Source organism: Melozone crissalis, unplaced genomic scaffold (genome assembly GCF_028551555.1).
Source record: "Melozone crissalis strain CALT ecotype California unplaced genomic scaffold, PUWL_Pcris_2 ptg000045l_1, whole genome shotgun sequence".
Taxonomy (NCBI): domain Eukaryota; kingdom Metazoa; phylum Chordata; class Aves; order Passeriformes; family Passerellidae; genus Melozone; species Melozone crissalis.
The window spans coordinates 31326319-31342662 of record NW_026535823.1 but is presented as its reverse complement, the minus strand read 5'-3'; the positions used below and the strand labels follow the sequence as shown (position 1 = coordinate 31342662).

Below are 16344 nucleotides of genomic sequence, written 5' to 3'. Positions count from 1 at the left end.
GTTTGAATTCAGACGTTCATGGAGAAAAGAAGGAAATACATCAGCTGAGGGTGATGCATCCAGCTTTTCCAGCCACAGCTCCCTGACCTCTCTGCCCCTCCCAGGCTGCTCTTGACTCCATCCACATTGGGGAAAGGATTCCAGCAGCTGGAGAGCCTGGAGCTGCCTCCTGGGGACACATCCAGCTGTGGGACATGGGCATCCACAGCCTCCTGTCACCTGCCTGAAGCTGGCCCTGCAGCTGCAGCACCCAGAGATATAATATTTTATATTATAATTATTATTATTTCAAATATATATAATAAAATACAATATATATTATATAATACTATACTATACTATATTATTATGTATTATATATTATATATTTCTATTATATTTAAAAATATTATTTTCAATTTTATATTAAAAATTATGTGTGTATATATAATATTTCTATATTATATATACAATATATATTAATATAATAGAAACTATATATGTCTATATTATATTTCTATATTTCTATATTATATATTATTTCTGTAATATAGAAATATAATATACTAGTATGTATTTATAAAATATTTACTATATTTTATATTATTTTATAATTTTTAATTTTTATTATATTTTATATTAATTATTCTCCATTATTTTTCTATTATTTTAATAATATTTACATTTTGTATTATATTTCATTCTCAATATTTTATATATTTATATCATATTTTCATTCTCATATAACATAAATAATTATTTCTTTCTAAAGCACAAGTAGGGCTTGTTGTTTTGGTTTTTTTTTAACAAAAGCAGCTTTTCCCAGCTAAGTGAGAGCAGCAGAGCAGGACCATGGAATGTGATCCCAGGGTTTTACATCCTGTCCAGCAGGGCAGAGTTAAATGAAGGATGCTCAGGGCAGGCAGTGCTGCCCACCCAGCAGCACTTTGCTTCAGACTGATTTCCAAATCAGACTTTTGCCTATTTCTCTTAGGGAAAGCAGCAAAAAGAACACACAAGAATTATTGTGTTATCTATCCCTTTCACAGAAATCATCATCTGGCATTCCCATTCACACTTGGCCCATCTGTTTTTCTATAAATTATGGAGGGAAAAGGGCTGAGTGTGTGGATATTTGTAAAAACAGGATCCTCAAATGAAATCTGTAAATGAAGAGCACCTTGCACTCATGGGGTGGCTGATAAAGACATGGCAACAGCAGGCCCAGGAATTTGCCATCAGGTTTTTCCTGATTTTATGGCCCAGCTTCCAGATTGTTCCCAAGGGAAGTGTTTCTCCAGAGGGAGGATGATGAGGGAGGACAGCCAGGTACTTCATCCCACCCTGCAGTTTTAAAACTGCCACAGATGGGCTTGGTTTGCATGGTATAAAAGAGCAGAAAAATTAATTTCACAGCTACAAATTCATTTTTCAGCTTGTACAGGGAGAAGGCGACACGAGAGTCACACAATCCAGTCCCCAGGACATTCCCTGCATGCAAGGAGCAGCAAACACAAAGAACAGAATTTGAGGTAATTTCCCTCCTGCATTTCACAACATGCAACTGAAGTGTGATTAAATGTCTTTTTTGGTTACAAAATCATAATTATTACAACTACAAAATCAACTATTAACGAGAACATCTCCCTTTCTTTTCACCTTTTCACATCCTTTGTGTGTATTTCAGCTGGTTAAGTTGTGGGGTTTTTTTTGGAAGGGGAGCAAGAAAACCACCGAACTCCTTGCCAGAAAGAAAATATGAGGAAAAAGATTCCCAAATGTATTTTGTTTTAAAAAGTGAGGCAATCCTGAGTGGCCCAGACAGTGAAACTCCAGCCCAGCTCTGCTCTCTGTGGGCTCTGACCACCAAGGAGGTGTTGTTTAACCCCACAAATTTCAGAAACCCCAAACTAGGTGGGAGCAGCACAAAATCCCCATTTTCTCACCTCGTTCATTAATTCTCCAAACTGCTGGAGAGCCCAACAGCCCCCAAATCCCAGAGCAGCAGGAAACTTTCCTCCCCAGAGCCCCTCAGAATCACCCAACAGCGCTGAAACCCCCTGGAACCCCAGCACAGAGCTGCCCTTCCAAAGCAAACTCCAGGACTCCACAGCAGCACCTTCACAAGGGGAGATAAAACCACATTTTAGGCTGTTCCATTAGAGGGCATCCTACAACATCCTTTTGTGGTCAGAGGCTTCTCCTCATTCATATCCTCTGCAATAATTCACGGAAGGTTTTCCATAAGAGCCAGGAACATTCACACTCCCAGGGTTTTCATCCCTTGTAATTGCATTGATTGCATTAATAGATGAATTTTCTGGTTCAGTTCGGTGTCTGTTTCCCTCCCCTCACCAGGAGAGGTGGATTTTCAATGTTTTTCCACAATGTGAGATGTGAATAAGCACAACACAAAACTGATTCCAAACCTCAGGACAGCCACACATCACACTTGAGAACAGCAAGGCACTGAAAAGGTGAGCAGGTTTGATCAGGTATTTTGAAATTAGAGATAGAAGTGGATATTCTCAAAAACTGCCCAAGACAGAAGCTCTACTGCTAAAATACAATGTGGGGAGTGCTCAGAGCCTGCAGCAGGAGCCAAACCTGAGCTCCAGGACACAGGAAGACATGGTGCAAACAGTCACTGCTCCCACCCACCTACTCCATCTTTAAAAAAATATTTTAAAAATCTTTTCAGGCAGTTTATTAATACAGGTACAGAGAGACACACGCAGTTTACGACCCTGAAAATCAGCAAGAAGCCCCAGGGCAGTAAAATCTGCTTGTAGTGATAAATATTTCCCTGACTGGGCTGTGACATGGATGAAGTACCTGTAGGTGCCCTGAAATCACTGCACAGACTGAAGGCACCAGAGGATCCAGAGGTAATAATATTGCAAATTAAGAAGTCTGGGCTAAGAAACAGGAGTTGACACGATGACATGAAAACATCACTGCGAGACAGATAACTCAGTCACAATAAATTACCATCCTATCTGACTTAAAAAGCAGAATGGAAAAGTGCTCCTGTCACACCACATGACAAATGAACTTCTGCCTGCTGAAATGCAAGATTAATGAAGGCACAGAAGAGACATGAAAGGACTTACGAGGATCCTGGGCTCGCTGTTGGCGGGGGACCTGGAAAAGTGACAGAAGAAAAACAGCAGGATGAGTTACGGCGAGGCAGCAAGCAGGAAGCTTTTGAAAACCTTTTAAAAGATAAAAGCACCAGTCTGTGGTGCTGCCTGTGGTTTATGGAGTTGAACAGAGGAGTGGCAGCCCCTCAGCACCAAAGACAAGGCTGTATTGGCTGCAGAACATGACACAGGACAATAAACAGGTGAGCAGCTCACCCTCCCCTTGAAACTGCCTTAGGAGAACACCTAATGATTAATTTCTTATCAGAAATCAGAAAACACGGGAGATTTATGAAAAAAAAGAAGATGAAACTCATCACATCCATCATTCCTTGTGTGTTATTTGTCCAGTTCCAAAGAGGATTAACCAGGACTGTGTGCAAATATCTTCATCTCAGTGAATTATTTCCCCCTGACCATGGAGCAGGAGGGGGAGAAGACACACAAAACCTGTTTCTTGTTTGGAATCTTCTGAGTGGTGAGACCAGCTTTGAAGGCAGTTATCTCAATATAAACTTGGGAGAATGAGTGCTTATTTTCCCTGACAGGTATATATGGGGCTCATCTCAGGCCCTCAGCCTGCAGTGCCAGCTGAGGTTTCTCACTCACCAGACACAGAGGTCGCTCAGAATAAAGGAGTTTATCCCCTCTGGTCTGAATCTGCCCAGGTACCCCATTAATGGGGGCTCAGCCTGGAGCGAAGGAGGCTCAGGGGGGCTCTACACAAATCCTGCCAGGAGGGGACAGACAGGGAGGGTCGGGCTGTGCTCCAGGGAACAGGGACAGGAGGAGAGGAAACAGCTTCAAGCTGTTCCAAGGGAGGAGGTTTGGATTGGATATTGGGAAAAATTTCTCCTCCAAAAGTGTTGGAATAGTCTACTCAAGGCAATCACCATCCCTACAACTGTTCAAAAAACTGGATGTGGCACCTGGGACATGGTTTAGTGGTGAACATGGTGGCAGTGCTGTGTGTTGGTTGGACTTGGTGATCTTAAAGGCCTTTTCCAACCTGAACATTCCATGATTCTATGAAAATACAGCTGTTCCTACATGCCCATGGGGCCAATTATTTAGGAAACTGTGGATGGGTTAAAAGGGCAGAGATCCCAGCCCTGCAGGACAGACAGCAGGGTCCAAGTATCTCTTCTCAGGGGTGTCCCATGGCTCCTCATCTCTCCAGGAGCTCCATCCAAGCTCCATCCATGGCATGTTTCTGCCCTGCCATCCTAACACCTTCTCTGGGAAGCCCATTTTGAGTCAGCTCATGGATTCCTGGGCTCTCTGCATAACCCAAGCTCAATAAGTTTAACAAACTTGGTTTTTCCAACCTCAACAACTCCACGCCGCCGCCACACCAGCGCGCTGCCCTCCCCATGCCAAGCCCCTTCTCCTAAGCAGGAGCTGGGTGAATTTACGAGGAGCAGACTCACCGAACTTGACGAAGAGCACGCCGGTGGTGGACACGGTCCTCCTGCCGTTGGTGGCCACGCACTGGAAGTAGCCGGTGTCGGTGGTGTCCAGGTTGCGGATGCGCAGGCGGGAGCCGTACGGCGTGGCTCGGAAGGAGATCCTGCGCGGCTCCTGCACCACGGGCGCGTCGTTCTTCAGCCACCGCACCGTGGGAGGGGGGTTCCCCGACACCTTGCAGTGCAGCTCTGCCGTCTGCCCCAGCGTGGTGGTGATGTTGTTCATGGGCTCGTCCAGCGTCAGGAAGTAATCTGGGGTTGGGGAGAAAAGAAGGGGGATGAAGGGCTGCAGAGCAGGGATGGCACGGTGGAGAAAGCTCCTGCTGGTCTTTGGAAATGACACAGAGGAGGTGGATTGTCACAGACATCTTTTATGGAAAATCCTTTCCTTAGGACTTTTCCTCCTGAGAAGCTGGGAGGCCTCAGGAACAAAATGCAAACAATGGTTATCTGCTGCTGTGGAATGCAACAGGTGCATCTGGGATTGGTCTCATGGGGTTGTTTCTAATTAATGGTCAATCACAGTCAGCTGGCTCAGACTCTTTCCAAGACACAAGCTTTTGTTATCATTCCTTCTTTTTCTATTCTTAGCGAGTCTTCTGATGAAATCCTTTCTTCTTTTAGTATAGTTTTAGTGTAATATATATCATAAAATAATAAATCAGCCTTCTGAAACATGGAGTCAGATCCTCATCTCTTCCCTCATCCTCAGACCCTGTGAACACGGTCACAGCGGATAGCAGGGTTCCCTCTGCTGTTTCAACATCTCCTATTTGCCTTCATTTAGCACAGAAAAAAACACTGCTGCTGTTTTTTCTTTTCTTTTTCCTAACCAAAACACAGGAAAAACATCTCAGCACTCCAGTTGTTCATTTTGATGCCGACCTGCCTCTGCTCATTCCAGAGCCCACCAAATGTAGGAACATCTGAAAGGAATCATTCAGAAGTGTAAATCCTGTGACCCAGAGCAGCTGTGGCTGTCCTGGCAGTGTCCAAGGCTGGGCTGGACAGGGTTTGGAGCAGCCTGGGACAGTGGAAGGTGTCCCTGCCATGGCAGGGGTGGCACGGGATGAGATTTAAGGTCTCTTCCAACCCAAACCATTCCAGGATTCTGTGATCCTGTCTCCAAGCCATTCTGAGTTACTCACAGGCTGAGCAGATAGTGTGTAATCCATGATTTTGTAAGCACCAGCTGCAGAGATGGGGAATAAGGATCATATCTGGGAAAGGAGACTTTATTCTCACTCAGTGTTTCCATGGCTAAGAGTACTGAAGATTACCTCCACTCTGAAATAGGGTTCATGGTTGAAAAATCAAATGAAATTAAAATTACGAAGATGAATCTCTCCTAACCCATTCCTGAGCACTGCCTTCTGTCCAGGGCTATTTCACTGGGCATCCCTCAGGAAGAGGCCATTCCTCATTCCCTGAATTCACCACTTCATTACATCCTTTAAAGATGGGTTGGGATGGGGAATGGAATCCTCGGGCTCTCATCTCCATGTCAGAGGTTCAAAACTAATGGTGGCCACCATCAGCTGCTGGCTGTCCCATCAGCAGGGTGGCCAAGGAATGAGAAATCCCAACTGCATCTGGCTCCTGAACTCTCAGAGCCAGACCAGGAGGTCAAGAAAAGCCAGAATCAGGCAGTGAACTTGGAATCACAGAATTATTTGGGTTGGAAGGGACCTTGGAGTTAACCCATTTCCACCCCCTGCCATGGCAGGGACAACTTCTACTATCCCAGGCTGCTCCAAACCCTGTCCAACCTGGCCTTGGACACTTCCATCCCCAAATTGGTGCTGTGCTGCTTGTGCTCCATCACTCTCAAGTCCACCTGCAGCAAGAAACCTTCCTGAAAGTGTGAAAAACCCCTCCAGCAGTTCCAAACCAGCTCAGCCACCCAGCCTGCCTAAGTAAGCCACTTCCCTAATTATTCCTGTAATCTTGGCCTGCCCAGCTCCTCCCTTCATTATGGTTTGTGGAGAGCAGTATCTCCTGCCTTTGTTTTTAATCTGTTTAGCACACAGCTTACCCTGTGTTTGCACAGCACTTTGAACAAAGCCTCCCTGTCCTCACCTGGTCCCAGGAGCCATTTGGGACAAACATTTGGCACCCAGGCCCTGCCCACAGATAATTTTTTTTCCACGTGTATTTTTTAAATTAAGTTCTAATGTGCAGGTGTGAAAATGTGCTTCTCTCAGGAGCAAGGGACAGGATGAGAGGGAATGGCCTCAAGTTGTGCCAGGGGAGTTTTAGATTGGGAATCAGGGAAAAAAATGTGCTGGGAAGAGCTGTAAAGTGTTTAAGCAAGGTGCCCAAAGCAGTGGTGGAGTCACCATCCCTGGAAATGTTAAAAAAAAACATGTGGAGTGGCACTTGGGGACATGGTTTAGTGGTGAACATGGTGCTGGTTGGACTTGGTGATCTTAAAGGCTTTTTCCAATTTGAACATTCTATGATTCTATGAAAATACAGCTGTTCTGGCACTCTCATAGATCCAGTTATTTAGGAAACCTGTGGATGGGTTAAAAGGGCAGAGATCCCAGCCCTGCAGGGTCCAAGTCTCTCTCAGGGGTGTCCCTTGGCTCCTCATCTCCCCAGGACCATTTCTCCAAGCTCCATCCAAGGCACATTTCTGCCCTGCCATCCTGACACCCTCTCTGGGAAGCAGGGCTCCAGCCAGCCCATGGATCCCTGGGCTCTCTGCACAATCTGGGTTTAATAAAGCCCCACTAATGGCCTGGGACCAGAGAACCACAGTTAATTACCCAATGTGGTGTTTCTGAACCACAGCCATTTATTTAATTCCTGATAATGCTCCTTCAGCCATCTCCAGCCCAACAGGGAGGGAAGCAGCCCTGGATGGGCTGCCTGACAAGCAGCACAGTGAACAGGATGGGTTAAAGCTCCTGAGGAACACAGGAGAGGCAAATAAAGGAGTGAGGATGTAGGGCACGTTTCCAAAGGCTGGAAAAGGATTTTGAGGTACCAACAGAAATTATAATCAGTGAAAAAGTGCGGCTGAACTTCTCTGTAAATAGCAACACAAGTGGCCTCAGGAGCTGCTGACTCCTCTGATTGTTCTCCACCTTCCTCCAGGAGCTACTGCAGAAACGCTAAAACAAATTCATCTCCTAAACTCACCCTAGATTAGTCCTCAGATCTGTACATTTAGCATCTGAATCACAAACCAGATCAAGCAGCTCACCTGAGATCAGATTTAAACAGGGAGGGTTTGAAGCCTTTGGGAGCTCTGGGAGATGTTTCTCACAGATAAAGCAGTTTTGGAACTGAAAATGAACTCCCCAAAAACCCTGGATTTCTGCTGAGGCACAAAAAATTATGAGCATCCCTTCCCTGGCATGCACCAAACTCCTCCACTGCTGCCCTTGCCTGGTGTGGAGGGGTTGGAGAGAGGTTCAGTTGTATTTTTATTGTCTCTCACCTTCCAAAGCCCATCAAAAGGAGAAATTCTTCCCTGTGACAGGGGTGAGGCCCTGGCATGGTTTTCCCAGAGCAGCTGTGGCTGCCCCTGGATCCCTGGCAGTGCCCAAGGCCAGGCTGGAGCAGCCTGGGACAGTGGGAGGTGTCCCATGGCAGGGGTGGGATGGGATGGGATTTAAGGTCCCTTCCAATGAATAATTCATCTGCCCCTCTCCTGCCATCCAGGAGCCCTCCAGATGGATTGACTCCCTCTGACCTAAAGGACAATTTCTTAGAAGAAAGGATGGGTTTTGTGCACTGGGAATGTTCCAGTCTGGTGGCACTGGCCTTTGGAAAGTCTGAGTCTAATCCTGGCTCGGAGCAGCCCTGGGTGAATCAGCTCAGTTGTGATTTTTAGAAGAGCCAAAGGGAAGTAGACACCCAAAGCCAATCAAAGCTCACATGGGATTTGTGCAACTAAGGCCTTTTAAAAACAGCCTTAAACCTTTTGGCTTGATGTCTCCAGCCATAAAGTGAGGATAATAATCCCTCTTACATCATGGGGAGGCTGCTATGTACATTAATGAGATAATGCTCATAAAGCACTTTGAAGGTGAAAAGTGCTATGCTGGGATAAGCACTGTTATTATATTTTAAGTTAAATCTCAGGGTTTCGAGCACAGAACAAAAGCCTGTCCATATTTTAGAGTAGCACTCTATAAAAACATTTGGGAAATGTTTTAATTTCCAGAAGTACGGGAGAAAAGCCTGAAAGAGTTCTAAATAAAATTTAGCCCACCTATAATTTAATAATAGTCAAACTGATTTTTTTTTAATTTGTAAAAACAATTTACTGCTGGGCCTAGACCCCGAATGCCAAGTTTCAGCCCACAGAGAGGGTTTTTTTTAATGGCTGAGTTATAAACCCTTGAAAAATGCTGACAGCCCCTTTACTAGAGCAGCACTAGCGGGTGCCCTATAATGAACTTTTAAATGACTTGAGATAATATCTGGAAAGCCAAGCCTGAAATATATTTCTGGGTTTGAGCCATTGCCAAGGCAAACACAACACATCATAAGTCATCCTCATGATTCTGAGCGCATAAATTGGAGACACTGCATATAAAACCCAAATATTAGGTATCCTTCATGGCCAAACTTTGGGCTGGTTTGATGTTACAGAACAGCAACAGCTGTGCAAGGATGAAATGTGGAGCGTTGCGTGTCTCCAAAGAAGAAAAGTGTCTGTATTTCCACAGCTCTGCCCTGACATTGTTAAATAGGAGCCTGCCCAGTCCTAATAAATCCTCCACTATTCCACTACTTTTAAGTGGAACCCAGGTGGCTTTCAAAATAAAAGCTCGTCCTGGCCGGCCAAGGAATGTTAATCTGCTCTGTGACCACATGGTTACTCTATCTTAAATTACCAAAGACACAGCTCAGAGCAGTAACACCCTCTTGGCTTGCAGGAGGGTTTTGCTGGCCACAGGGAGACCTTTCCCCCCAGCACCGTGTGTGCTGCATGTTTCTGATTTCACAAGGTGTTTAAAGCACGATGGGGATGCAGGATTAGACCCTGGAAGGGTCATTTTATGAGAAGAGCTGTTGTTTCATTTATCCTTCTCTTTCTGCCCTTCTGATCTTTCGGAATATTCAAAGAAAAGCTAAAATTAAAATCTCTGCTCAAGCCTGAACCAGCTTTAATCCAGGTGCACAAGAAAGGCTGGTGAGCCAAGTTCCTTCCACTACAGATGGGGAACAACACAGTTCTCTGCAAACATCTCCAGACCTTTCCTCAGGCAGCTGTGGGGATACCTTTTCCAGCTGCTGGCCTGGACAAGTTGCTTAATTCTGGATTTGAAGATTCAAACCTGCAGTGCAGCACAGAAAGCAGAACCTGTCCTGGCTGGAGTAAGGCACTGGGACACCAACATTCCAGTGCTTATTGCATTTATGGAATCCTGGAATGGTCTGGGCTGGGAGGGACCCCAGCCATCAGCTCATCCCAAACCCTGCCATGGGCAGGGAACCAGGCTGATCAAATCCCATCCCTGGGTGTGTTTAACAAAGCCTGGATGTGGCACTGGGTGCCAGGGTTTAGTTGGGGTGTTGGGGCTGGGCTGGACTCGATGATCTTGAAGGTCTCTTCCAAACCTTTCAGTTCACAGACATAATTCAAGATTTACAGAATCAAAGGTTTGGCACCTCCCTGGTTCTTTGTCGCTGCACACACTGGAAAAATGCCCAAAAGTGTCTCAGGGAGAGCTGCATTTTCATTCATTCAGAGCCCTGGATCAGCCACGAGTCCAGTGTGGTGCCACACCTGGATGTGCTCCATACCCCCAAATATTGGCACTGCCACCGAGCTCACTCCACTGGGAATCTTCCATGAGGAATAATTCTCTTTGGAGAAGGTCAGACACACAGAGTCCACCCAGAAGATCCAGTCCAGACTGAAGATGCTGGAGGGGTTTGCTCCAAGGCTGCTCCATGACAAGGAAGGAAGCAGCAGGATTTCTGATGGAAATCACACACATCCCTTGGGAAAAGGATTCCCCATGGGTTGCTGGATCTGCCCATCACTCACAGAGGAAGACAACTCCCCGTGGGTCTGATCACCAGACCTTGTTATTAACAGGGTAAAAGGAAAACTCCCACTTGGAATTTCACTTATTTTAAATGAATAAACAAGAGGAATGACAGTGGGAGGGAAGAGATGCTGCACTCAAGTCATGATCTGGCAACTCTTGAAGAATATCAGGGTTAAAGAAGTCCAGATAATCACGTGGGAATATCCAATGTCTTGGGACAAAGGAAACCTTCTGCTGCCTCAGCTTGCCCAGCTTTACCTCCAGTGGGTTTCCCAGAGATGTGCAGGAGCCAGTTTGGGATGCACATGGAAGTTCTGTCCTGGATTTTCCCTTCCCAGACTCCATCCAGAGGGTTCAGTGCCAGGCAGGATAACTCCAACTCCCTGACCCCAACCAGGTAGGGCACAGCTCGAGGCCTGATGGCTTTCCAGATCTCCACGTGTGACTGTAACTGGGATTCCCAGAATTAATTTTGATATTCTGATAATTGGCAGCTCAGAGACGGCGCTGGGCTTGTGGAAGGAAGCCAGACTTTCAAAAAATTATCTGGAACCTGAATCCCACTGCTTTTGGGTGGGAACTGGGCAACTCCCTGCCCTCCATGAACTCTTGGATGCATTTGAGAGTTGCTTCTGTCCCTCCTTTCATCAGACAGCTCTGAGCTTTAAGGACAGATGTCTCAGAGGTCACTTTGAGGGGAAATGAAGCTTTTCTTTACTCAGGAACCAGTTTTATAGCCCAAGTAGGAAACCTCTAAACTTTATCACCAAAAAAAAAAGTGATTTGGGATAGGTAAACAAATGTCCACATCCAGCTATAAAGCCAACTACTGAAAACCATCAAGGGATTTTGTTGTCACTTTAGAAGCTGCTCTGCAGTAAAGAGCCACAAAGAAAAACCCAAGCATTAAAGGGAGGGTGTATGGAAAGGTATGCCTCAAGATTAATGCTGTGGAGTCAAAGAAAAGCTGTTATTTCTGACATTTTGACATAGCATCACTTTAGGATCTGGTTCTTATTAGCCCTTTCTGTGCCTTTTAAAGGTCTATTTTTTTTTTTCAACCAAAAATGTCAGGAAATTTGGAACAGAAACGTACAATAAAACACGTCCCTTGACCCTCTGATCTATCAATCTTTCAAATAAACAAAGATAGCTGGATGAGCCAGGAAAAGGTTATTATATATAGTTACCTTATGTATAATGGTCAATATTCACCGCACACACTCAGATTATACAAAGAATTTGACGTAAGTGCAGCTTTTTGTGGAGGATTTTTGCCATGAAAGCCCAAAGTTACTTAGGGCGGTTTCATTTTCAGGCTGTGTTCTGTGACCTTCAAATTTCACACCTTGTATTATTTATAAATGAGACATTCAAGAAACACAAATTCTCAAATAAAAACGTGCACTCCGTCAGTGGAAAAGCAAACAAAAGGAGCTAATGTACTGTGGCTAAAAAAATTTTCAAACAAAGTAGCAGTAATTTACTGCCCTGCTACTAACGGGACCCCACAAATCGAATCAGAACCCTGAGCCCCACCAGGGGAGCCTGATTTACCCCATATCCCCCAGATAATAAAGGAAAATAGAAAGGTAAATTGTGCATGAATGTGAAAGCTGTAATTCTTCCCCTTTCAGCACAGGGATCAAATTCGCATCCAGTGATTTCAAAGGAGAATCTGGAATCTCTGAAGGAGTGGGGCCAAAGGCAGGAGGCCTCGACCCACCTGGTTTTCCCCACGTCTGGGGGTGTTTATGCTGTTTGGGATGCAGTTTGCCTAAGAGTCAGATCCTCCCTGGGAGATCACTGAGATTTTCCCTCACAGAGCTCCCAGCCAGGTCCTTGCCCTGCCTGGGAGGATGTGCCAAGGTGGCAGCTTCAGCCTGGGTTTGTCAGTGAGGGTGAGCCAAAGGCTCCCTGAGCAGCCTGGCTGCACTCCTGATGTCCTGCAGACCTTCCTGCCTGCATTTTCCTCCTGCTGTGCTGGAGCTGCTGTCCAGCCCTTCCAGGAATGTTCTGGCCATGCAGTCCCAAACACTGCACCTCTCCCACCCCTTCTTTGGACCCTCCACACTCATTTTGGGCTGTGCATCCCCAGATCACTGATATCAAGTGATCCTTGATTATGCCTTTGAATGTTCAGGATAAATCCCAGCTGGATCTTCTGCCACGCTCTCCAGGGAATGTTGGTTCCAGGCACTGGGAAGGGCTGTGGGTCTGGGCTCAGAGTCTGGGCTTGGGATGGTGGATGTCTGGAAATGGAAATGGTTCCAAAATATTTGCTTGCCAGAGCTGATAGGCCATGAAAGGAAAAGGAAACTAGGGAAAAACTCACAGCAATGGTTTCCTTGGAAGCTGAAGCACCAAGGAATAGATCCTGGGAGGAGGAACCAACAAAAGAAAGGAGCTGCAGCTCAGGCACAGGCAGGACACATCCCTGTACCTCTGGAGGAGGCTGCAGGTGGGAACCCATTCCCACCTGGGGGACCCACTCCAGGGCAGCTGCATCACTCTCTTATCAGCCCTGCAGAATGAACAGCCACTGGAGCTGAATCCTACTCACAGTCACAATAATGTTCCAAAGCTGACCCTTTCCTGGCAAGGGCTCTAACATTATCTTTGCCTAAGGATAAAGAGATCCCAGATAATTCCTCCAGTGTGGCAGATGTAAATAGGCTCCCATTCCTATTCAGGCCTATTGCTTTGTAAATAAACTGACGTGGGGTGGAAGGAAGAAGGAAAAGCCTCTCCTCCCATGATCTGTTTTGTGGGATAGGAGCAGCTGAATGCAGGGCTCTCCACCTTTCTAAAGAAGGAAGAGAAGATGGAAACTGGGACAGAGAGCTGGAGCAGGAGCTGGTGCTGAGAGGGGACAGAAGGGGAAGGAATGTGGAGGGAAGAGAAATCCAAGGAGAAATCCCTGTGCAGGAGCACACACGGATGAGGCTTTTCCAGCCTCTTGAACCACAGTCCCATGGGAGATCACCCACCTGGGGCTGCTCCAGGCTCCCCCCACCAAAGCAAATCTCAACCAAAAACCTGTGAGTAAAAAGCTCCACCATGCATACCACCCTGGAATGGGGCTTTTCCTACCACCATAGCCCCCTTTTTCCCCCAAACTTAACTTATTTCTCCTTATAGAATTAAATATTTATAGGATCACATTTTCATTTCTCTTTCTCCCTCATGGCATTCCCTCTGCTCACCATGGTTTACCAGTAGGGAAAGAGAGAGAAATGCTCATAGCTAAATCTCCCCCATTTTAAAAGTGATTATTTTTTATTTTTATGCCCAGTTTGTTTGTTTTTTTAAGGTTTTGGTGAGAAACCACCTCCTCCCTCCCATCAATCGTTGCTTTCATCAGCTCTTCACGGGTGGCTGCGTCTCTTTTAAATTCATTTCCTGCTAAAAAGAATAAACAGGCAACTGTTTAATGCTGTCGATTTAGCTTATTTAATAGAAATTGAAACCTGAATAGGGCTCAGTTGTAAGATAATCATTGCAGAACTCACCCGGCGAGGGAAAGCACCAAATTAAGTCATTATTTCAAAATGCAGAATATTATTATCAAGCTGTTCTTCCTTCCCCAACGCGGGGCACAGGCTGGAGGAGGAGATGCTCATTTCCAAAAGGCAGCAGGTAGAGTTGGAGCCACTTAGAGTAGGCAGGGATTTAATTGGGAAATCTGCTTGGAAACCACTTTCATGTGGTGAACTTAACAGACTTTAAAACGAGTTTTACTGTGACGCTAGAGCACTGCAACCTCCTGGAAGACAAGTGGATTTTGACTCCTTTTCTTGGGTTGGAAATGCAAGGTGTGGCTGGGGCTGTGTGTTCTGTCCCCATCTGTCAGAGGTGGGGCAGTTATCTCTATTCACTGGGCAGTTTTCGTTATCTCTTCCAACCAATTTTCCCTCCAGATGTCTGCTGTTCATGGGCCATTAATTATTAATTATCTGCTGCCCATGGCTGATCAAATTCCATCATCCCATGGGGAGATGCTCCGCCCAGGGGAGGAGTCAAGCATTCCTAGCTGGGTACAATCTGAGCTTTGGGACAGCACAGCAGCCTCTGCCCACTGCCTTTCCAGAGGAGCCCAGGCCCATCTCCAGCAGCCCTGGAGCTGCAGAGGAAAGCTCCCCCCTTGTGCAGGATCCCTGCTGCAGCAGAGCCACAGCTGGCACTGCAGGAGGGCTGAGCCACCATGGCATGGGGCTGTGCCACCACCCTGACACACACAGGGTGTGAGGATGAATTCTGACTCTGTCAGTGGTTTTATTTTCGTTTGTTTATACTATTGTGTTTGTATTTTAATTTTCCTAATAAAACACAGTATTTTAATTTTCCTAATAAAAGAAAATGTTATCCCTATTCCCCTATCTTTGCCTGAGAGCCCCTTAATTTCAGAATTTTAGTAATTCTGGAGAGAGGGCGTTTCCATTCTCAATTTCACAGGATGCTCCTGCCTTCCTTAGCAGACACCCGTCTGTTCAAACCAAGGCACTCTTTGAGATGCAAAACAAATGGGAACCGAGCCTCATTTTCCCCTCGGAGGTTTCCAGTGCTGCCCAGGGCTTGGCTTGGTCCGAGCTGCAGTTTCAGGGTTTTGAGGGAAGCAGCAGCAGCAGCTCCCACATGAAAGCCCGGGTGAGACAAGACAAAACCTGCGTGCCTCTGCTGGCAGAAGCCGCCCCTCTGACGAAGCTTTTCGGGCACCACGGCTTTGTTTTAATCCCATATGTAAATCCGAGCTGGGGCGTGGCATCTGCCAGGGCTGTAAATGCTAATGAGGCGCAGCAAAGGGCCGGTAATCCCCCAGGAATGCGGGACTCAGCCCAAACCCTGCTAATTGCCACATTCCAGGTGGATTAGAAGCCGGGGAAATTCATTTTACCTGTTCCTGACAATATCTGCAGCTCAGCAACAGGTGCCATGGAGGTAACTGAGAGATGGTTCAATCACACAGTGCTTGGGCTCCCCAAAGTCAAAGTTCTGCCTTCTCTGGCATTTCCAAACTTTTGAGTTTTATTTTCTAGGCCATTAATTATTTCCTGCTTTTTGAAACACCAAGGAAAGCTGCCAAACAGGGAAGAAACATGGAAAGAGATGAGGTTGAGATGGGTTATCAGGAAAAATCCTTCCCTGTGAGGGTGGGCAGGCCCTGGCACTGGTGCCCAGAGCAGCTGTGGCTGCCCATGGATCCCTGGAAATGTCCAAAGCCAGGGTGGATGGGGCTTGGAGCACCAGGGACAGTGGGAGGTGTCAACTCCTTCCCTCAGAAATTTACTGGGATTTGGGAATTCTCTGCTGATGCCCACAAGCTTTCCTCCCTTTCCCACCAGCAACATTCCCACCCTTTGACTTTCATCTTCCCCACTGTGTCCTGGATCACCACAAAGTCCTGTTCCTTCCCTGCTGGGAAGGCAGATGTGAAAGGATCAACCCAAATATTACATATTCTCCTCATCCTTAAGCACAGAAAACATATTTATGCATAAACATCAAATATTATGAGCACATGTTCAAAAAAAACAGTAACAAAACAGACAAAAACAGTTGGGAAAACCATCTGGGGCAGAATCCCACTGTGGGAAATTTCCATCTCAGCAGTAAATGGTTGGCAAATGAAAGTGGTTGGCAAATTGCAGTGAGGGTGGCTAAGAGCATCCTCAAAGATGCATAGGTTTGACCAGGAGCTGCAGCCACTGAGGGAATGAGGAAATCTCAGCAATGAGGGAA

General features: G+C 46.1%; 1 protein-coding gene across 1 annotated transcript in view; it reads right to left on the bottom strand.

The window, feature by feature from the left end:
* ROR1 (receptor tyrosine kinase like orphan receptor 1) overlaps nt 1-16344 on the bottom strand; it is a 153068-nt gene that overhangs the window by 30810 nt on the left and 105914 nt on the right. The window contains exons 3-4 of the mRNA XM_054285725.1: nt 4553-4840; nt 3093-3123 (exon numbers count right to left, since the gene is read on the bottom strand). Coding sequence (XP_054141700.1) covers nt 3093-3123; nt 4553-4840 — 319 coding nt within the window. The remainder of the gene's footprint in view (nt 1-3092; nt 3124-4552; nt 4841-16344) is intronic.